The sequence below is a fragment of the Meleagris gallopavo genome, chromosome 3 (genome assembly GCF_905368555.1).
Source record: "Meleagris gallopavo chromosome 3, MGAL_WU_HG_1.1, whole genome shotgun sequence".
In the NCBI taxonomy this organism is placed as follows: Eukaryota; Metazoa; Chordata; class Aves; order Galliformes; family Phasianidae; genus Meleagris; species Meleagris gallopavo.
The window spans coordinates 73,583,183-73,606,411 of NC_139406.1; the positions used below are offsets into that span (position 1 = coordinate 73,583,183).

At 37.1% G+C, this 23,229-nt stretch overlaps 1 protein-coding gene across 6 annotated transcripts in view; it reads right to left on the minus strand.

Annotated features, from left to right (window-relative positions):
• The window catches only part of RGS22 (regulator of G protein signaling 22), a 66,193-nt gene that overhangs the window by 9,596 nt on the left and 33,368 nt on the right, over positions 1–23,229 (minus strand). For 3 of the 6 annotated variants that reach the window (XM_019614171.3, XM_019614168.3, XM_085221476.1), the window contains 10 exons: positions 20,902–21,096; positions 17,339–17,431; positions 16,659–16,825; positions 13,518–13,680; positions 12,742–12,900; positions 10,889–10,948; positions 8,787–8,948; positions 5,696–5,875; positions 4,027–4,188; positions 691–795 (listed from right to left, as the gene is read on the minus strand). In XM_019614171.3, the coding sequence (XP_019469716.2) occupies positions 691–795; positions 4,027–4,188; positions 5,696–5,875; positions 8,787–8,948; positions 10,889–10,948; positions 12,742–12,900; positions 13,518–13,680; positions 16,659–16,825; positions 17,339–17,431; positions 20,902–21,096 (1,446 nt within the window). The remainder of the gene's footprint in view (positions 1–690; positions 796–4,026; positions 4,189–5,695; positions 5,876–8,786; positions 8,949–10,888; positions 10,949–12,741; positions 12,901–13,517; positions 13,681–16,658; positions 16,826–17,338; positions 17,432–20,901; positions 21,097–23,229) is intronic. The other 3 variants (XM_085221475.1, XM_085221474.1, XM_019614169.3) reach the window with 2 other exon arrangements.

Sequence of the window (23,229 nt, forward strand, 5' to 3'; positions counted from 1 at the left end):
AATAAACTCAAATCTAAACCAATTTTTTGCAAGCTATAGATTTGCCAAGTAATGAAAAATTTCTTATTCCAGACTTGAACTTCCATTCCTTTAACTTACCTTTTAATAGATATTCTTTAAAATCCCCTTACCAAAAGATCTTAGTAAGTTTTATGTAATACTACTACTCAGAAACTAAGTCAGGAAGTCAAAAAGTTAGGAAGGACGAGAGAAAATGGGGAAAAAAAAAAAGAAGAAAATGAAAGAAAGAGGGAAAAAAAGAGGGAAAGAGGAGAGAAGGAGGGAAGGAGGGAAGGAGGGAAGGAGGGAAGGAGGGAAGGAAGGAAGGAAGGAAGGAAGGAAGGAAGGAAGGAAGGAAGGAAGGAAGGAAGGAAGGAAGGAAGGAAGGAAGGAAGGAAGGAAGGAAGGAAGGAAGGAAGGAAGGAAGGAAGGAGGAAGGAAGGAAGAAAGGAAGGAGGGAAGGAGGGAAGGAGGGAAGGAGGGAAGGAGGGAAGGAAGGAAGGAAGGAAGGAAGGAAGGAAGGAAGGAAGGAAGGAAGGAAGGAAGAAATAATAGCAAACTTAAGAGTAAAAGAATGAATAATTATTGAAGAACTATGTGATAATATTCTAAACCAAATCCACCTTCTCATTCTCCCAAGATCATTTAATCTCATGTGACGATATCTGTAGCAACATGTTTATTATTCACCTGCCACTCATATCCATATCCATATCCATATCCATCTGAAAATGATGTTGGTCTTCTCTCCACATCAGCCTGATATTCCAGAGCACTGCTTGCCACTTCTTTACCCTGACAATAATAAGAACTCCCAATTAGACCTAAAGTTAATGGGCTAAAGTAAAAAGCAAACCGGAGGAAGCAAAATTTGTCATTCAAAATATGATAGTATTATAAGCAGTAAAATAAGCAGTATAATTTTTTACTACGAATATATAGTTTTGTAATGCTCAGTTTTATAATTATAACCTTGTGCATACTGAAAAATATCAGGGATACCATTTTGTTAATAATTTTCTTTGCCCTAATCAAGGATTCCTGACCAGTGTCTTCCTGCAGACTGCCTTCATTTCATATGTCCCCAGAAGATCTGCAGAAGGACCAGAATCCTACTTCTTTGCTCCTAAGGTGCCTGTTCCTTCCTCATCATCCCCACTGTCCAATAGCCCTGCCATCTACAGTGCCCAGGCAGCGTGGTGCTTATCTTCTCTCTGCAGGCAGGCTCGCTGATACCTGTGGGACCCTCAGTTGTTGGAACAGGGAGGCTAAAGCCAGTATAGAATACTGTGTATACTAATATACTAATATAACATTTATATCTGCTGTGTTACTAAGCGTAAATGGTGAATTAAATGAGTTCTTTAGTAATGCCTTCCAAAATAAATCAGTGTTATGGCAGTGTAATAGTCCATGATGTTACTTACTAACAAATAAATTTACTATTAAAATACTTTAAAAGAGATAGGAGCAGATATAAATGTAAATGTTTTTAACCGTTCTCTGTTAAATGCAGAGAACTTATAGTGTATGTTCATACTGTTTTGTATGCTTGACAGCTAAAATCTAAAAAATCTGTTTTGAAGGTAAAGGGCAATTGTGCATGCAATGAATTACAAAAACTGGCACCAAGGCAGTCTGCAAAAAGTGACTAATTGCATTTTTCTAAGTATGTGGCATGTGAAGTTAAAAGAGGAACAAATCCACAGAAGGGCCAAAGATGAGCCTATGTAGCTGTGACACATTAAGTGCAAATATGTGAAAAGGGAGAAGTAAACCATACTCTCCCAAGGCAGTATCTTTTAAAGCAACTATTTCAGCTCTATGCTGAAGCAAACACACTGTGCCACGTGTTGCAGCTTACTTTGCACCGTATGTACTCCTTCCTGCCTTCCAACACAAACTGAAAGAGGTCTCTGCTGTACAGAGTGCGGTTTCCCTGATTGTCAGCCATGGCCCTGCACTGACACCACAGCAAGGAGGCCTTAAGCAACACCTGGCCCATACTGTACCAAGTCAGCACCCACAAAAAATACGGTGATAGTCAAAAAATACCGAGTCATGCATCATTATTCAGTGAAAACCACCTTGTCTGCCTGTTTTTCCTTTATGCGGCATAAAGATCCAGCTGTCTTATCTAGTCAGTTCAGACAGCAATGCAAACCCACAATAAATCAGCCACCTCAGGGACAAATTTTTGACAAAGGAAAAAGTAAAATTCCACCCCCAGGATGACACTTGTTCAGTTTGGCAGAAAATAAAAATGGCAAATTATATCTGGGGTAGAAAAATACCAGAAGAAAAAATATAATTTCAAATATAATATATATTATAAAAAATATAATTTCTAATTTCTTGCCAGAGGTGCCCTCTCCTTCAACGTGAGCTTGGTGGGGAGGAGCAGGAACTGGACTTTGCAGGAGGTGGAAAAAGTTTCTGTCCTGAACCTGGCCACGTGGCTTTAGGAGCTTCCTGCAGTGCTCTGCCAGGGATATGGGATCAACCGTCTGAGTAGTTATGTTGTCACCAAGGGGACAGAAATCTCACAGAAGAGAACATGGAATAGTAAACTCTTTAAAAACAGAGGGGGAAAGGGTTTCAAAGACTGATCTGTTCTACCTATTTTTTCAAGAGAATATAACTAGTTTAGTGATCTTTTCTTTTCTTTTCTCTTTTTCTTTTTCTTTTTCTTTTTTTTTTTTATGAATAGTCTGTAAACTGTTTTCTGAGCTGCATTCCCTGCCTGTCTGTTTCTAAAGTTTCTTACCAGCTTAGAAGAGTAATTCACCTTTCTCATTTGTTCCCCATAAAAACTAGGTCTTTACCCTCCTGGCCAAGATTTGCTCCTTATTTCCTTGATCTTAATCAGAAATATTATAGACAGGCAACAAACAGATGGAAAAAATAAGTCTGTGAAAACACAAAAGTGTACTACATTGAATTATTGCATTCTTGCACTATAAGTATTGCCAATGGCCTTGCCAGACATATCTGAATGAAGGCAGGGAGCTTTGGAGAAAGCAACATGAATTCTTGAATTGTAGACTTTACTTGACATTGCTGTGCCACTTTGAGTAACAGTTCCCTGGCTCTCAGTGTTCATATGTCTAAAAAAGAAGATAATAATGTGTACCTGTTCCTATAGGCAGCAGATACATCTATCTGTCCAAGTATGTGGATATCACCATGAGTAATGTCTCAACACACATTTACAAGGTATTTAAAATATGTAAATGTATTTTAATGCTGTTTATGACATTTGCAAGATCAATAATTTCTCTGCCTTTGAAATGTTCTCCCCTCCACACTGGCCAAACAATTACATTTTGTAAAAAAAAAGCTTTTGTAAAGCATACAATCAATAGCAAAATATATACATAATAATAATTAAAAAAATCAAAGAAAAATAAATTAACAAGTGCTATTACTGTAGGGATCCCAGTTCTGTTAATGCACTGACACTGCCTGGAAACTCATTGTGAACAGTCTTGCAATTTCACTGTCAAAGCTGAGAAATGAGAAAAGACAAAGAGTGCACGAAGTACGTACGTATTTTTAATAATAACATGCAGACTTTTCAAATGCTCTTTCTCAACAATAAATGTGAAATCTTTTTGTTTAACTGCTTTTTTTTTTTAATAGTGACCCAGCAGGATTGTAAGTTCTAGAAAAGGACAGTACACATGAAAGTGTAAGCAGGTTTGCAGTTAACCATCGTACACATGCATGTATTTTAAAGTCAGCCCTCTTTTCTGCTCTTCTCTTGGCACAAAAAAATCACTAAAATATATTTTCTCCCCTACTTAATGGAAGTAGGATTCCACTGACTCATCTGCTTCAAGTTAAACATATGTATATACATGCATTGGCAGGATTGGGAACTAACCATCCTAAGACTATATTGCATGTAAAGCTTGAATTCTAACAAAAAGGTTTCGGTAGCTTTGGTTCAGGCTGAGAAACGGATATTTGTATTCCTATCCGTTTGCCCTTGAAACAGATTTTATTCAGTCCATCAGCTCTCACCTGAAACTTCATGAGACTTTCCTCTGATATTTTCCCTTCCTTCGTCTGCATCTGTTTTCCTTTTTTTCTCTCCAAGGCATGTAAAATTTTGTCACTAGGCAAACGGCTTCGAAACTCGCAAAATTTTGGCCAAAATTTGAACAGTAAAGCAAAAATTGTCATCTGTGCAGAAAAAGAGAAAGTCAACCTCAACTGTGCTAGGAAGTCAGAGTTTCCTGTAAAATAAAATGTACTTTACCATGAGAATGAAATAACTATTTCTTTTTGAATACACAGCCTTGTTCCTCCTACGTACTATGTCCTGACATTTCAACCCAGCTTTGCTCGGCACATGCTTTTCATCAGGGTGTTTATTACTGGTGAGAAATCTTCCTAAAACACAGTTAAAAGGCAGTTTCTTTTTTTATATTTCCCTAAACAATTGTTTGCATTAATGAAAACATCTATCATTTTTTTACAAGTATTCTTGATAAAATATACACCAGTAGAATTTCTTTTGCACCACTGTACTGCTCAAGTATTTCAAATATTCAGTTCATTAGGGAGAGAGGTTTTTTCCTCCTTAAGAGAAAGGAAATACTTTTTTTGCCTCTGGAAAGACTCTTAAACCACATTACAGATCTATGAGCAAATCTTGGATAATTTTTAAATGATATAATCTCTCACAGGGTCTTTTTTGAACTAGAATAAGAAAAACAATTTTTACAGAGCAAACAGAGGGGCTCAGCGATTTCTGTTGCTGCGTGTACTGGGGCTCACAGTTTGCATTTTATTTATTATTATTCTCACTCAGAAAGCTGGCTTCTAAGGAGTCGAGCAAGCTCAGCATTTCACGGCTTCTAGCTCAAAGTACCTGAAAGTGACATTTGAGTCGCCATCATATTTGAGTCACAACTTTTTGGCCAAGTTCTTCCCCTGATTTTATGCCTTCTTTCTGCCACTTTTTTTTTTTTTTTTTAAACACAGACTGAAATAAGTCTTGTTTCTCTGAGGATTTTACCTACCCTTTTCTCTGACAAACCATAGTTCAATCAAAATATTTTGCGGACTTACATTTGAGTTTTAAATGTGTTGCTGGAAATGTTATTGGAAGAAGAGCTAGCTTTCTTGTTTTTAGGAGATACGTCGTAGAAGTTAGTAGCAAGGAATAAGAAAATAAGAAGTCTGCACTAAGGGTTCGTAAATTGCTGCTCAGTCTGATTAGTACACAGATCAGAGACAGAAAATTGTCTGCAGACTTTCAGTAGTAAAGGGAAATATTCAGTAAGTTAAGCTTTGTGCTTTACTCACATCTGCATTTTTTCCATATTTCCGTGAACGAATACTCTAAATTGCTTCTCTGGTATTAACTAAATGATAAAGAATGAGTGACTCAAAAAATGAACAACCTTCATTCATACTGACAGAATGCCTACACAGACCTGGATACCACCTTTCTAGGATCAGCTAGCTAACACAAATTGTCCAGCTTGTATAGCAGCAAATAACTGAATCCTGTCTGTCGTATTCACCAGACAGTCTTCACTGAAGATGATTACTCTAGTGTTCTACTTCATGTCCAGGCTTATATACAGAGTCAAAATTGTCACAGAAGCAATGAAGACTGTCCTTTAAATCAGCCACACAAACTCTAGCCATATCTGTTACAGAGGTTTTCCCAGCTTCTTACCTGTGCCTCTCTAAAAACGTAAGGTCCTAGATCTTTCCTGTGCTCCAAAATCTTCTTTGCTTGTTCAGCTGGGATGTCAATCTGCAAAGCTGGGGGTACGGTGGAATTGATAAAGCGATCAATAATAGTTGTGATCTTATTCTGGACTGTAGCATCATCACAGTGAGAATGGCACAAATCCTGAAAGACAAAAAACAGCACTTTCAGTCAACGTAGAGAGAGATGCAAGACTCTTTGCAGGGGATCACTGATCAAAGAGTAGCAGTCATACAAAAATAATTACACAGGCAGATTCTTCAGTGTGTAGGATGAAATTCTTATAGCAAATGTGCATGGTCACAGCCATAGTTAAAACATGAGTGAGACTTCTGGTTTGCAAATGCAGATATACAGCAGTCACTGATTTTAGGTGATAGTCTCTGACTGCATGCTCTGATAGCCAGTGTATTTTTTATCCTGCTTTCAATCTGAGTATATTACAGGCAAATAGGAGACACTGCTGAAAAGAAAATCACACCTACAGGTCTGAAATGCACTGATTTTCACAATGAGCTTGCTATGAATAGCATTGCAATAGTAACTGGGAAAAAAAAAAAAAAAAAAAAAAGACACTAGCACTCTACAAACTCCAAAAAAACAGAGGAATTATTTAGAGGGATACAAGATATTACAACCAGGAATGTTGGCACAAGGAAGGACAATTTCAGCTACAAGTACATCTACCATTCATTGAAATCTTCTCATTTCCCCATTCTTTAAGATTTTCTAGTTTTCCAAAACATCAAGGTCTGAAATAATTCATGGCAGGATGGACAGAATACAAAACAAACCTGAACTTACAAAGGTAAGATCTCAAAGGGGCAATGGGGTTTTCTACCATTTTAATATGGTCCTATAATTCTGGTAAAGGCAAATTTAACTGTGTTTTCACACTCTGATGATGCAACCACTGGACTTTGACAGGAGAGAAAAGTCATTCAGCTTCCTTGAAACCCTTTGAAACTCATACGTTCCATCTATCAAGACATTTCTATAATAATAGATTATTTCATGTATCTAATAAGGGCACAATGAGCACTCTGGAGAATGCTCAGGAAGAGAGCTCTCTAAATGAAGAATATGCATTTAGTTTTGGTAGAGAAGGCTGGCTATTTACTTTGCGCAGAAATTAAAAACAGGGCTTTTAACCAGAAATGTGGCATGTGGAAGAGCTGGTTTGTTTTATTATGGATACTTCTTAGTTTTGTGAAGGAAAAAAGAATGATAACAGCTACAACAAAGAAAATACAGCAAAACAAAAACATATTCAGTATATCCTAAGAATATATTATGGCTTTCTTTGCTCATCTAGCATAGAAGAAAAAGCAGAGCGCAGTAGTAAGTGGGAAGAAAACAGCCATAAGATATGAATAGGAATGAGACACAAACATAGAGGAACAGATGGAAATGATCCACAGAGTTATATTTCATCACATTTGTTTTCAAAAAAAAAAAAAAAAAATTATTTTTTGTTTGTCTCAAGATGTGATTCACCAGCCCGAATGGGTTACAAGGAGCAATGCAGGCTGCGGCTCCCCAAGGGAGTTCTATCTAAACTGATGGCATGATAGGGCTCAGACAACACAAGCATGCACTATGCAGAGCACTGCCCACAGCTTTGGCAATATTCCTCCAGTTCAGCCTGACCCACAACACTCCTACTACTCCAGCCCTTTGTTTCTATAAAGAGCATCAACTGCCAACCATGACAAATCACATGCATGTAGAAATATGGTTAGATTGTAGTTTTTCTTGATAAGAAGACAAATAAAATTAACAAAAAAGAAGGAGAGGGGGGAGGATATAAAACAATGAAGGCTTTCTTCAGAAAGCAGATCCACAGAAAAAAAAAGTTTAAACTACATTCCACATTTGCCGCAAATTTGTGTTTTCCGCAGTACAGGAATGAAGAGGAACAAATCTGAAAAAAACACCAGATATTCTGAGAATTCATGCCATCTACCTTCAGGTGCCTTAATGTCAAGCTCCTAGTCTAAGCTAGTCTCCTGGTAACCAAGAGATAGCAGCACCTCTAGAGAGCATTTCAGCCTACAGTTCCTCATAATGAGGTCAGAGACTCTGTGAGGACAGGACAATCGCCCTCTGGAAGCAGAGAAGCTGTGACTTCTAAAAGAGACCCCAAATTCAAATGCCAGAACTAACCAGCGAAAATGCAGCCATGTGCCTGCAGCAGGATTCCCAAGTGCTACTGCAGCATCACCTGTGTTTACCTCCAAATTTCTGAGCATGTTAGCTAACCTCATGCTCCCAGACCACCCTGTTCAGGAGCCCAAGAGAAGCTCTGCAATATCCCAAAGGCAAAATAAAAGAGGAACAAGAGAAAGATCCACGGTGATCTTGAATTCAGTCCAGGGTGCTACTGAGAGGCTGCTGTGCGATTTAAATTTTCACTCCATGAGATTCTGATGGTGTGTTGCCTCACACTACCACAATTGCACAATGAGGCATGTATGTATATGGGAGAGAGGAAATCACTGCTGACCTTGGCCACCTCCTCAGCTGCAGTCAGATGCAACTGCACTGTGTGGAATGCAAGGCAGCTGGTGTCTGCATTTTACATGCAAGTTTTTGGGGTAGATACTATCTTTACAGCTGTACATTTGCTTGCATTTAAAATTTCTCTCTGGTTGTTAAGGAACTACCAAACTCAGCAATAATCTCTGTGTTTAACAGTATTCAGCAATAAAGACAGAGTGAACATTTTAATGCTTTCATATTTTCTGGTTCTCAGAAGATGTATACCAAAATCAGGGCACTAGCTGGTTAATAGTACCCCTTAGGGGTTCAAGAGAATGTTAGAGTTTGAACAAGTAAAAGAAATACAGGCAAAATATATTTAAGTCATTAAAAAGCAATTACTCTGAAGGAACAAAACCAGTCGAACAGTGAATGAGGTTTTCCTATGAACAAGAAAATACTTAGAGATATTCTTGTTACAGTTTTCCAGATTAGTTTCCCCTGATTTGCAGTAACAGATGAAATTTGCTTACAAACTGAATGGTAGTACCCTTGTGCCGCTTTACTACCATACCTTATACTTCTGTACCTCTTGCCAAAAGAGCACTCCATTCTCTAGTAGGTCTCCTTTCAGTGACACAAAGCGTTGAAACTGATTTGCTGTCACTGGATCCAACAGCGCTTTGCGGAAAGCAATTATTTCACTGGATGAAGAAACCCTCTTGTTGTCCACATGCTGTCAAAAGAAGAAATAAATGCACCAAATAAACTTTGTTTCAAAAAGCAATAACAAAGGCATTAGTTAGCTTAAACTGCCTGATTCTTATCTTTGCACTGACCCTAACTTTCAGTAGTTTATGAGTTTATGACATGGATACAATAGAATTTGGCAAGGTTTCATTTCTTTCTTTTCATTTCTTTTCTTTTTTCCAGTTTGGTTTGGGCAACATTTTTTGGAAAACGTGATGGGAGAGGAAATGACTGACAATGATTTAGACCATATGACTACATACTATAAAGTATGGAAACAGCTATTGTTATTGATTATGGCAACAGGCTACTTTTCTAGAGAACAGTTTGAGTTTTGTGAGTTTTGTGCAAACAAACAACAAAGAAAAAGGAACAGACAAACCACATAGCTAGAAGCTGCTAAATGCTTCTGACAGGGATCTCACTAACAAAATGAGTTTTGAAAAGTGTTGCCATAATGACCAACAGAAGCTGGAGAGTCTGCTCTCTGTGGAATAATGCTACCAATAGAAAAATAGAACTTAAAGTCATCGAGACATTTTGAAAATCCTGCTGCTGCAAAGCAGAGAGCAAGTAGGGAGCCAGGAAAGGATGGAGAAAGAAAGATGGCTTACGCAGGGACATTTTGTTTGAAATGAAGTTCAGGCTGGCCTGAACAAATAGTTCTAGTGCTGTCACTGAGGAGCAAGCTGGACAGTCACCCTCTGTTATAAGATGGATGAATGAAAGCTATCTTCTAACAGTGGGACAAAACTCTCAAAAGTCCTGGAGGGATGGAGTGCTGTTCAATGGTCTGGATGGGACAGAAACATTTTTAGTTGCAAACAGTCCTGGAAATCTAACCTGATTCTAAGCCAAAAGTCATTCTACAGTTTTACTTAAAATCAAGGGTTATGCTCCATGTCCTGCTGCAGAGGCGCCAGGGATGGGCACCTACCCCTGCAGGAGGATGTGTGGTGATTGTCCAAAGAGTCCCTTGGTTAAAATAAAGTCAGCTCAATTTGTAAGACAGCATCTTCTCAGATGTCCTCCGCACCTCCACATGTGTGCCATCCACTGTGACCAGGATTAGACAGCTTTTGAGAAAAATCATTTTTGGCACTTGCTCATAAAAGGAAGAACATAATGCTGTCCAATTCTACACTAGTGTACAAGTACTGCTTAGCTTTTGGGTCAGCAACCTTAAAGCAGAATACTGAAAATAACTATCTTCCTGACAAACAGACAAAAAGAAAACTTAGTTAACAGAACCCACATGCACTTTGGATCTGTTCTGAGCTAAGGGTTTGCATGGATAATTGGTGACCGGGTCTCCAGTTTGATTTCAACACACAATAAAAGTTCAACTGAATAAATGTACGCAACTTGTATGTTGGCAATCACCAAGAGTTCTCTGCTCTTCAAGAGAAAACACTGGCAAACATCTGATGAAATGTATTATTACAAAGGTTTAAGATGTTTAAAATTGATATTATCTCAGTGCTGTAAGATTAAAATACAATTCTAAATGAAACAGATACTGTGAGATATGATTAAACCTGCCCACTCCACTGCATACTTCACATTCCCTTTTGTGTCTGCACGTAATCCACTCGCAGTAATAAATAAACTACCAGATGCTGGAACGAACAGCTTGTCCCAATAAGTCCACTGCATGCAAAATACAGATAAATGTGAATTAAAGGTACAATACCAGTTTAACGAGGGTTAAGAGTAATCTACAGTGCAGAACAAGGGACGTTTTTATTTCAAGTATGACCTCTCCAGACAGAAAGGGAGAGAAATTTACCATGAACATCCAGCAGGGAGCTAAATTCATCACTAATGTGAGTAATAACCCTACTGTAGCCAATACAATCACGTGCAAGGTCCAAACAGAAAAGACAGTGAAACTGCAGACACAAGAGACATACAAACTTCACTTGCCTTCCACGTCCTAGTTGTCTTCTGTTTCTGTCTTAGGAGATCTTCAGTTTTGTCCCTTACCTATGGTTGAAGAAAAGATTGTCATTTCATTTTTTAAATCTTCTTGTTTGATGATCAGCTCTCTAATGATTGAGACTGCAATGGAAGAATAGTTGAAACATCTTCATTTGGTTCTTGATGCGTGAAACTTATTGTGGACCCAAAACAAGAGCACCATCCTCTGTCAAGCTATAAATAAGCATACGTTCATTAAGACTGAGGCACTAAGAAGTCAAGAGGCAACAGCAGTTAAATTGTGCTCTTCCACTTGTTTATCTCAGCCATAATGCACTGAGGAACCATCCATCTTGTATTTCGGGTTCTAATATTAGGGTGTTTCTTCAATGAAATGTTTTTGCTCTTTTGGACAAACATATGAAAAATAGAGATTGATCCTGCAGCTTCTTTGCAGCAAAAAATACACCTCAAATCAAGGGCAGATTTCCTGAATAAGGGCTACATAGCATGCCCACAGCGTTTGGTCACTGTGAAATATGAAGCCAAGTGGAGAATGTCATCTGGTTTCATTTCTTCTAAAATACATTCTTCAAAGGACCTTTTCATCCTCTGAATTTGCAGTAAGAAAGAGAAAAAAGCAGTTAGACATAAATGGAGTTAGGGATAGACTAAAAGCAGATTAAAACTATGTATTTCCTGTAAACGGTTTATTAGAGCTTAATTCAGTGTTTTCCAAACTGCGAGGGCTACTCTTCCTGCCAGTACAGTGCAGCAGGTGCAAGAAGAGGCATGAGTGAGCTTCCAGAACTTAGCAGCTTAGCCTTATCTCATGGTCTTCCGCCAAGGCTCATCAAGGAAGTAGAATTCAAATCAAAAGGGCAGAAGGTTAGGAAATTTTGCTTTAATATAATCATTATTAAAAGTATCATTTGTCTTATGAGAACCTCTACTTTCTGATTGCTTAGTGCTCTGGATCAATTAAAAGGATCCAGTATAGTTCTGACAACACATCTAATAAACCTCTTGATGTGAAGATGATCATGGATTTTATGAATCATTGCAGTGTGCATGTGTGTCCACGTGGTGGAACTGTCAAGTTTCCTTCTGCCCTGACATTGACTTATCAGAGTTTTTGTGTCAGTGCGGAGAAAACAAGTCTTTTTGCAACTGTCACCTGCAGGATGATATTCCTGCAGAGATCCCAGCCATAAAAGCAGATGTTAGCTCTGGCCATTCCCCAGTCTTTCTAATGAGCCAATGGGAGTGAAAGGTTCCTCACTTGTTTTCTGGCAACTTTTTAAAATAACCAATGGGAAGCAAGACCTGTGGGAGTTAACCTCCTTGACTCAGCAGCATTTCGCAAGATCTGGAGTAATTTCTACAGGCACTGGAACTCCAGATGGGAAAATATGGACAGTGTATGAGAGAGAGCACACAGCATGGGAAGCCCACTCATTTGTTTGTGTTCTTGTCCTCTTAGTTAAATCCTTTACAAAGCAGCATTTCTTCTATGTGCAAGTTGTCTATGTGCAAGCTTGGGCTGAATGGCTTATGGAGAGAGCAACACTGCAGCAAAGATGGGCATTCTCCCCCAGCAGTCTAGCTGGCAGCAGAGCCAACACCAGCTTCTTTAGGCTTAGGATCTAACTGCTGTGAACCAGACTAAGTCTTCAGAGGAATCACCCTCACAATTAGCAATTGAAATGCTTCAACGTGTACATATTAGGTGCTTTTTTCAATGTGATCTGAATGTGCATTATAGGCTCCTTTTCCTCTGAACCTTTTAATCCCAATGGTAAATTATCAGCCAAACAAAAAAACAATGCCTGCATGTGTTGCTGTTGTTAAAAAATTACCTTTGCTTGTCCTTCTGCTCCTTGTTGTTCATCTGCCAGGAACAATGGCAGCCATTCTTCCTCTAATCTCTTCTGGACCCAGTGCTGAATTTCAAGCAGAACTGCTGGAGGAAGCCGATCATGAAGGATTTGTCCCCATCCTCCACCTGAATGCATTAGCTAAGCAATCCAAACACAAAAACATATGACATAAACTTTTGTGTATACCAAAAGTCCTTTGTCTCTCTACATCCTTGATTTAGCAAAGCATGAGCTTAACTGTAAGCAAAGCATGCTTACCCAAGGCTCACATGTACTTTTCATAAAAGGGAGCAGATTATATTTGTCCCTACCTATAATAGAACACAGACTCTGGCAAAAAGTACCCCAGCTTGACCAAGTAAATTTCATAACTATCAAGATACCACAGCTCAGACTTGCCATCTGTGACTTTACTGACATACCAAAATAGAAAGCTGGAACAAGCCACTCTGTCTGAAAGCCATTTTAACACTTTATTTTGAGCTGTGCTGTGTGTGCCCTGGCTGTGGCCTCAAATGGGGATTTAAGGAGATATGTTCTACGAGGATCTGGGAGGAGAAACCTGAACAGGAACAATGAACCTCCATAAGCAGAATAGAACCAGACTAGTGCTGTTCCAGAAATAAAGTATGAGTCAAAAATGAAGATAACATTTGAGGAGATAGCTTGGGGAAAAGCAAAAGTAATGCTGATTGCAGACTCTATTCTCAGTCCCACCGATTAGTGTTCTTAATGAACGGTTGTGTAACTGTTACCTGTTCTTGTTGCTCTCTGGTAGCTGGGCTGTTGGGTCCAAAGAAGTATTTTTTGTTCAGGTACTTGTTTTTAATTTCCTTGGATTTTTCCTCCCTTTTTTCTTTATCCTTGTGGAGCATCTTTCTGAACTGTTCAATATCTAACCAGCACATGAGATCCATTCTACAAACAAATTTAAACAGAATGTTTATTTCAATATAGAGTTAATTTCATCAGCATTCTAGAGAGTTATTAGTTTAACCACAAACCACCAGAGTGCTAAGTCCTAAATACCAGGTTACATTGGACTGAAATTTTATGTCAGTTTTTCTTTGGTTGTATCATCTGGTGAGACCATAGCACATGCTGAACAGACAGATCAAAATACATCTTGGGGATCTCACTCAGGGTCCTTCTGAAGTACCACAGAAAGGAGCAAACTCCTGTTTGATGCTGCTAAATCCAGCAGGGACTGTGAACCAGAGACACAGAGCAGAACTCACGAAGTGAAGGCAAAAAGAAACACATGAATATTTGAATCAATACTGCAGGCTGTGAGCCACCAGGAGATGAGTCGACATCCCCATCCTGCCTCTTCATAGCACTTTGTGACAGAGGAGCAGAGATGACAGCTAGGAATGGCTACCCAGGAATCATTTCCCTTCCTACACCATGTGAGTGCTGGAGCTTGCGAGTTAGTCCATAAATCAAGCAGACAAAAACAATTTATGGTAAATTTTAGTTCTAGGGCATTTTCTGGGCTGCCTTTTCATAAATTACTAACTTTACTCCTTATTTAATAATTTATAAGCAAAAATCTCCATATGCAATTCTTGGTATTTATATTGTTCATAATCATTTGCGTGTATACTGTCTATTTGAGTTTGTTTTAATGGAACATGTATAGGTTTTATTCTTTAAACTAGAGGACAGGATAACTGACATATCAACAATTTCAGGTTAATTCATATGATCGCTTTCTGACAGTATCTTCTATCCAAAGTTTTGCGAGCATTTCAATGAGGACATTCTTTATATTTGCAGCAGGAAATGTGAAACATTAAATTCAGACAAATCTGTTTCACTTTTCCATTTATAAACTGTTTTTTTTGTTTGTTTGTTTGTTTGTTTTTTGAAGCATTAATCTTTGAGTAAAACTCTCAAAAGAATCTAAATGATTTAAGAACAGATATCTCCTTTTCAGAAGTCCACGCCTAGGTTCTATCGAGATTGATATTCTTTCATCTGTTAGTTTGTCAAAAGGGAAATAAGTTCACCCAAAGGCAAGTGATCCAAGTTGCTGTGGTTTATGAAATTATTGCTTGTTATCTATCCATGCCAACTGACCAAACATATCCATCTCACTAAAAAAAACCCAAAATATATCCTCTTGACGTGTATTAGCTTAAACTGCTTATGATGGCTTATCTAAGCATGCTCTACTTTATACTTCCAACAGATCAGGAGCATGTGCATAGTCAGTTGCTCTGGTAAAACTACCAAATAATAACCCATGAAGCTAAAGTAAGACAAATTAGCCTGCAATTGCATGAGTGTTTCCTGCATGCTTAACGGAATATTAATTAAAGGAATTTGATTTTGTTTCTTAACAGAATTAGTGCTCAGGCACTGAGTAACCAATCTATTCTTGCCAAAACTTCACTTACAATTGAGCCATGACAGACGTAAATTAGTAGGTCTAGAGCTATCTCTAAAACACTGCTTTCTGAGACTTTTTGACATTTTTCTTCATTAGGAATTTTTACAAAAGACAATTTGTATATAAACTAAATATTTCCCTGGCTGTATCATTTTACAATTGTTCATGATTAATAGAGAGACAGGAACTCCCAGAGGTGATTCAGCATGTACATCAAGGACTCCATTGTAGTAATCACTGGTGAAAGTGATTGCTGGAGGAAATCTATACTCATCGTCTCCAAAATGGAGCTTGCACATCTCACAGGTACATGAAACAATCCACTGGGAGGGAGAAATGAAAAATCTGAACATCAGTAGTAAGTGCATGAAAAGATAAATATGCATATATTGGGTATGCATACTCAACTTTTTTTTACTGCTAGTAGTGCAGAATCAAAAATGTCCGAAGGGTGCTGATCTAGACAACTAACTTAGAAAAAGAGTGGCACCATGCTTAATTGAACATGGACACCTATGCTATGAAAATTTCTATCTGAGCTTGTTACCTTGTTGTAGACAGTGAAGAAAAATAACTGCATTTGTGAGTTATTAATTTTAGATGTTCCCTTCAGAATTAGAAAAATTGTCTCCAAGAAGAGGAATTTCTCTCTCTGACTACAGAAGGAACCTATGATGATGCACAAAAGTGGTGAGATTGTGTCTCGTCCAGAGGAATTCTGTGTTAGATGAACATCTCTGTACACTGTTGAAAAGGTGGCCAATATCCAATTTAAAATCATGGTAGTACTTATTTATAAGTAATAGACAATATGCAAAGCATCAGCTAATGGGAAATGAAAATTAAGGGACTTGCTAGCAGTTAGGGAGTACATTTGACTTTTCCTAAAACAGGGTAGAAATTAAAGAGGCTTGGGGGAAAACAAACAAACAAACAAACAAACAAACAAAAAGAAAACAGCAGACTCACATATACTTCTATAGAACTTCTGTTCAGATACTCATTCTTAAATAAGTGGGCTATTTTTCAAAAGCTTTCCATAAACTGTATCTACTAGCGGCTGGTGCTTAATTCTGTTTGGATCAGTGCAAACAGAAAACTGCAGTTGCTTTCACACTATGAGAATGACATGGTCACATTCTACTTGTATATATTTGTAACATTCTGCCTTATTTTGTAAATATACTGAATTGAATCTGTACAAAAATGATCAGTTTTTACCCATTATTGATTAATTGCTGTGCTCAGGATTTTGCCAGAGCATAAACTGAAAGTAAAACCAGACTGCAAACATGCTGTGATAGAAGGATTTTTACCTCCAAAAAAGGAGGTAAACAACAATTCAGTTGTCAGACAATGTGCATGTGTATTTCATAAATAAGCAAACATTAAAAAAAAAAAAAGATTAAAATCCATGAATATTTAGGTAGTCAAGATCCTCAACAAAGATTTCTTCTGAATTTAAAAATAAGTAAATTAGTTACATAATGAAGAAACATACCCAGCAGAATGCTCATTAAGAAAAACCCAGAACTGTTCTAACTTCTGTTTGTTGTGGATCAGGTCATACAAATTGGAACCCATCAGTTTTTTGGAAGCTTGATGCAAGTGCTGAGCTTCTTTGAGAACATCAGGGAAGGATGGCAGATCAGTGTCAGCAACAGTACTCTGAGGGAAGAAATTATTTCACTTACATAACTACTTTTTCATCTATATTTTGCCCAGTCTAATAATCCTGCATTAGATAACTTCTATATAACAGCTTTGTGATCACTAAGAAAATAAATTGAGTTAAAGCTCCAGCTCTTAATCAGCTTTATTTTTATGTTTGCTTTAAACATAATAATGTGTGCAGGTTCCATAATCAAATAAACTAATACATATCTGTAGTTTATTGAAATTGACATATTCAAGCTCAAGGGCCCAAAATACACTCCAATATTGGAGACTGTCCCATTGAGTCCAATCATACAATAGTGTGATGTTGATGTACCTAACAGGAGAACTGAATTTGTAATTAACACAGTGGTTATCAATCATTTCCCAGCACATGGATGGCAAAAATCAGACTATTTGTTTCTCCAAACTGGCATGTAGGCAATCTTTCACTGCTGATACTTCAAGTGTTAACCCTCTGTGATAGAAAACGAGTTTGTTTTTGTTAGTAGGTACTTGTCTTACCTCATTCTTCTTGGAAACACTTTCTTGATGCAAAGCCTGGAGTTTTCTAAAGTACACAGAGTCCAGCTGTCGAGTTTCTTCCACCAACTCCACCTAATAAAAATAATATCTTATGTCATCCCTACAGTACACATTATAGAAAGATGGAGAACTGGACAGGCAACTTGCCAGTGACAGTGGATAGAAAAGAATGTTTGCCAATAATGAGACAAATGTTTAAGGGACCCTAAAAGTCACATCTTTGTGACAAATAAAAGATCTGGTGGAACAAAATTTTCAGATCTATGCAGATTTCTACATAACAACTACAAAATAACCCAATTGTATCTTTAAGATAAGATCTTTGAATTAAAAAACATGCTGAATTGCACTGTGTAAAGCAAGACAGACTTACCTGACTGCCTTTACCAGCAAACTGCATTTCAAAGTGTCACTGAGAAGCAGAAAGACAGACTTTAAAACAGTCACTCTCGGTGGTAAATGACAAAAAGAGACAAAAAGTCTCACATGGTTCCAGAAGTGGAAATTAGAGACAGAGATGATGTCTTATGATAATATCTAAACAATTAAGGTGAAAGCTTTCAGAGTCTCAGTCCCTTCATTTTGATAATGGCTAATGCCTTAAAACAATAAACTGTGCATGATTGGAACACATTAAGTGTTGGCATTTTTCAAATTAACTAGTAGCATATATGTATAACTACAGCAGTTCTCCATGTTATGTGCAAACAATCAGTAACAGTGTAAAGAATAGTTTGGTGACTGTCTCTAGTAACTAAACCACTCAAGTGCAATTTTAGGCTATTTAGTAAAATTTAGACAATGAGTTAAATTAGCATTCCCATCACAAAGATTAAAAAACTGTGGTCTTATTATACAAGAATTTATGTGTGAGAGAGATAAAAGGTTTTAGATTATTATTCATTACACTTTTATCTAAATGTGAATACTGCACTAGTCACGGTATAACCTGCATACCTTCAGGCTCAGTGTAACTCTATTCCACTGTTCTAAAGTGCTTTTGTGTATTCTTTTCCTTAAAATAAAGGTAGTATGAAAGCAAATAGGAAAATAATTCAGAACATTTTTCACAAACTTTAAGCAGAGAACAGATAGAGGCAGCATGAGAGTCAATAATAAAAAAGAACTCTCCTTTTTTCCTGTTTTGTTTGTTGTTGTTTTTTTTTAAGATAAAAATGTAAATACGTACTAACCATGTTCCAAATAAACAATTTTGAACTCACCTAATTCTTGATAAAATATCTTGTTTCATTAAGGGCCAAATATATCCCGCTGCATGGGAGAACAAAGGAGGAGAGTAGAGCCAGGGACTGAACAAAATACAAAGCAGACCTTTTCTTTGTGTTCGGGAGTGTGCCTAATGCATCAGCCTGCGCCTAGTACAAAGAGACTCTAGTGCCTCCTAGAACAGGTCGTTTTATGTCTGTGTACAATAACTCTTCACAAATGCATATATTGTGCACTCAAAAGGATTTGGTTGGATTGGATTTTTTCATGCTCTACTTAAGATGTTTGTGTTATTAGGGTATTTACTAAGAAGTCTGCACATAACCAAACACTTGCAAAGCAGAACATCACCTAAATCAAAAGCGAAAGAGATTCTCTCCTAGTTAACTCAAGAACACCTGACATATGCATTACAATAACATAAAGTAAGAGTTTATTTTCAATTACTACTTTGGAGAAATTCTTCCATCGCTAGAAGTAATGAAAATGCTGTATTCAGAGTGTTCTCAAAAGCAGAGTCCGTTCTGTACACAAGTGGTGTATCCTAATACTCTGCTAAGCCAATGCCTTGTCTCAGTGAGGAATTGGCTCTAGTTACTAGACAATTAGTAATGGTAATACATACATATACTATACATTTATAAAAGATGTACAGTTTAATAATAATCTGATGGAAAGTAAACAAAATTTCAGATTAATGAAAGTACCAATTGATTACATAGCATTCTGCAGGTCATTAACAATTTTAGATGAAATACATTCAAACAATTTTATGTTTCTCAAGGGAATTAAGTTATCACAGGATGAGATAAAATGGTCTTTTTCTGAATTAAATAGAAGGTAGAAAATAAAAAATAAAGAAATACATAGCTTTCATAACGGGGTGTGGTTCATATACAGTCTCATAGGGATCTATGCTGAGGTTATTTTTTTAAATGTATTCAGAAAGTATCTGGTAAAGGAGGGAGTGAGAAGATAACAAAATTTGCAAAATAATACCACAGAACAGAAAATGAAATTGACTGTGAAGAGCTACAGGATTTCGGGATATTTAGCATCTGAGTGATAAAGAGAAGCTGAATTCAATGACAATAAACATTAAGTCATCCAAATTATCTCCAAATTAGGGCTTTACATTAGCTGCTGTTACTTACTAAGGAGATCTTGGAATCATTACAGATGGCTATTAGCTTACATTGTGCACAAGCAATCAAAGTTCACTAAGAGTCAAAAGGCAATTAGAATGATTGAAACAATTAGGAAAGGAACAAAGAGCAAAACAGAAAACATCATTCTGCCACTGGATACTCCTTAGTGCATCAAGATCTTAAGCACTGCTTGTGTCTCATGAAAAGAATATAAAATAACCGATATATATGGAATATATAAGCATAAGAAAAGTATGAAACAACTTCTGTAAAGGAGGATGTTGAATAGTCACAGATTGTTGAGTTTCACCAAGGTGTAATTGAAGTGGGATATGACAGAGACATGTAAAAGCATTAACAGCACTGAGAATTTGACAAGATAACAGTTGTTCACTTTTCCTTAGGACTTACAGAACTAGGGAATCAGGTGAAATTATTGGGGGATGGGGGTGAGAGGCAGAGAAGAGTGAAAACAAACCAAAATAAGCATTTTTTTCTTCCATTGCATGATTAAACCTTTTGCTACAGTGAGGTTGAAGATTTATGGACACATTTATGTGAAGTCATGGGGCAAAAGACTCATCAAAGACAATTAAACACAAAAAAGGTAGACAAGTCTTCTGCTTTATGTGCCTCCTAGATGGCTAAGTGCTGAAGCTGGCCATACTGCTGTATGGTTTTTTTGTTCTTACGTGCTATTCTTAAACATTAGTATTGGCCAACACCTAAGTGGATCTAGAAGGCTTTTCCCAAATTTGTATTTAGCTATTTATCTCTGTTCTACTATTTGTCCATACATGCAAGAATGACAGTAGTTATAAAAATAAATACATTGTACTATAAAATTATTTTTTATCAATAACAGTATCAAAGAAATGTAACACTTCCAGAGTGCAAAGAGAAATTTTGCCATAGCAAAATGCATTCCTTCCCACTCCACAGAGCGTGGGGTCCATGAAGCCTGCACTGTCCTTTTGAAGGGGAAGTCTGCTTTTCACAGGAAGCTCAGCCTACTCCATGTACAAGGGAGTGGGTGATTGAAACACCTCATGATGCTTCACTCTTCCTGACTGTAAATGCAACAGATTAGTATGTGGGACTGAGAAAGGGCTCGTAATTTTCTTCCGTGATGTAAGAATTTTTCACAGTGCCATACAAGTCAGTTACCTTTCCATAAGTGTACTTGTCTGCTTCCACCATCTTCATCCATGGTTCTAGTAGAAGAAGGAGGATATGTTCTTCTGCTGTGTCAAAAAGATCCTCAAAAGCTGGGTCCATTTTCTGATAAATCATGTTTTTCTTACTCTGATGAAGGCCGATGTCCATACTGGCAGATGGGGCAATGTATGTTGCATAAAGGAACTACAATGAAACAGAACAATTCTGTTTCTTAGACATCTTCTATTTCAATGGTCACAGTCTCAATGCATCTGTGTCCCCTACTGGCCTGCTGTATATTCTGAAAGTGCACCTGATTATACTCATCCTATATTATATTTTACCTGTGTGTTTTGTCCAAAATTCAGTTATTGCCATAACTGGCCTCCCTGTCATTTTCACTCAAACCTGTTTAAATGGTTAGATCACAAAACAATTTTCAATGTAATTTTGCAGACACTTGACTGATTCTTAGCTAGATTCAGACAATCACAATAATTACAGCAACTGCGTGTCTTCATGAAGTAGAAAGGTTTTTTTCACTATAATACTATACTTGAGTGCATTGAGTTCTTTTGCAAAATACGTGCTGGGCCACTTCGTGAAAGAGAATTTCTTCTTCTGTTTTTACTAGGAATAGATGGGAAATTGTAATGTTAGGGTTTAAACTAATGAAAAAAGTGATAAGATTTCATTATGTGCTGAGTTCCTCTTGCACATTTCTTTGACATTCCTGGGACTCCTTTGTGATACAGGATCTGTATCAGAAGATACCAATGCTGAACTAGTGCCTAAAGCTTTACCAAAGTAAGGATTAAAACAGGTGCTTTTAAAACAGGTTTTTTTATGAAACACAGAATTTGCCATTCAATATGTAAAAGCAGAAAAAAGCTAAACCTGGAAAACATTTCCTTTTCCCTAACTACACCTTCTTGAAGCACAGAGCAATTTTTTTCTCCCAAAGGCTTCTTCTTTCAATAGTCAACTAAATCACATTCTTCTTTCCTTTTAAATGTTTCATAAATTGCTTTGAAAGCCAGATAAAAACATTTTCTTGCAGTAATTTCTTGAAATAATACATTTCTAAAACATCATGACTCTGACTTCAGGTAGGAGACCAAATCCATACATCCATAATAAAATTCATACAGGTATCTTTTTTCTCTTCTTCACTTTGTCAAAGTCTAATGAATTTTTAAACATCTGGTTGGTGGATGAGATGAGTAGCATAAGCCAGAATTACACTGAAGAGTCCATTTTCAGTATTTATTATCACACAATTTTGACAATGAAGAATCCAGGAAATTATGCTTCCTTATGCTTCTAAATCCACCTATAACTACCAGTAAAAAGTAAAAAGGAGAAAATAGTGCATCTACTCCGTTTTCAAGCAGAAATAAAGCACTGTTGTGCTTAGATTTTTAGCACAGTGACTGGATATTTGAGTACATGAAATAATGGCTTTTCTTTTTACATCAACTTTTGATTTATTAGACTCCTTCATTCAAACAGAAACAGTATCATCAAACTACACCTCCATTATTTTGTACCTTAACAACTTGAAACATACCCTCTAGCCTCTCATGGTACCAGGCCATTCAGGAGTACAGAGATACAATGGCTGACATACTCCAATTAGAACTTGTTATGATACTATATATTCGCTATCTCTGCAGGATTCCACCCTCTTTCTCTGCAGATATAAACACTAAAACAAAGTTATTATGGACCACTTCATCAGTGCAAAAGAGGCTTGCAGGTGTAAGGTAAGGTCAAAGAACTAAGACAATGCCAAGTATAGTATTAGTTGAACAATAAGACCACATTTATTCTAGCATATGCCCTTCTCAGCAAATCTCAAAATTAATTGAAATGTAACAGATGCAATATGAATTAGATTCATAGTGAGTTCAAACCTTGGAAGTCATTTTGAAGAACTCTAAAACTAAAAAGTTTCAGTTACATCATGTCCTAGTCTGTTCTAAAACATTTAACACATAAAACAGACAAATTAAAAAGAAACAGTCCAATGACATAAAAATGTGGTATCTATAGAAATAGACTTTTTAAAGAAAGTAACTGGGGCTTCACTGCTCCACCTGTCATGACTTCATTGGTCCACACAAGGGACCTGTAAATTGGTGAAAGGAGCTGAAATAGGTCCTTAACACTTTAGCACACATTTAACCTCGTTCTTAAAATGGTTAGTCATTCTTAGTAAAGTATCACAGATTACAAAAAACAAACAAACAAAAAAAACCCCAGCTTAATGGACGGAGCTCTTATTTCCCACATGATTTTGTATGAAATGGCTTAACTTAAATATATTTGCTATTA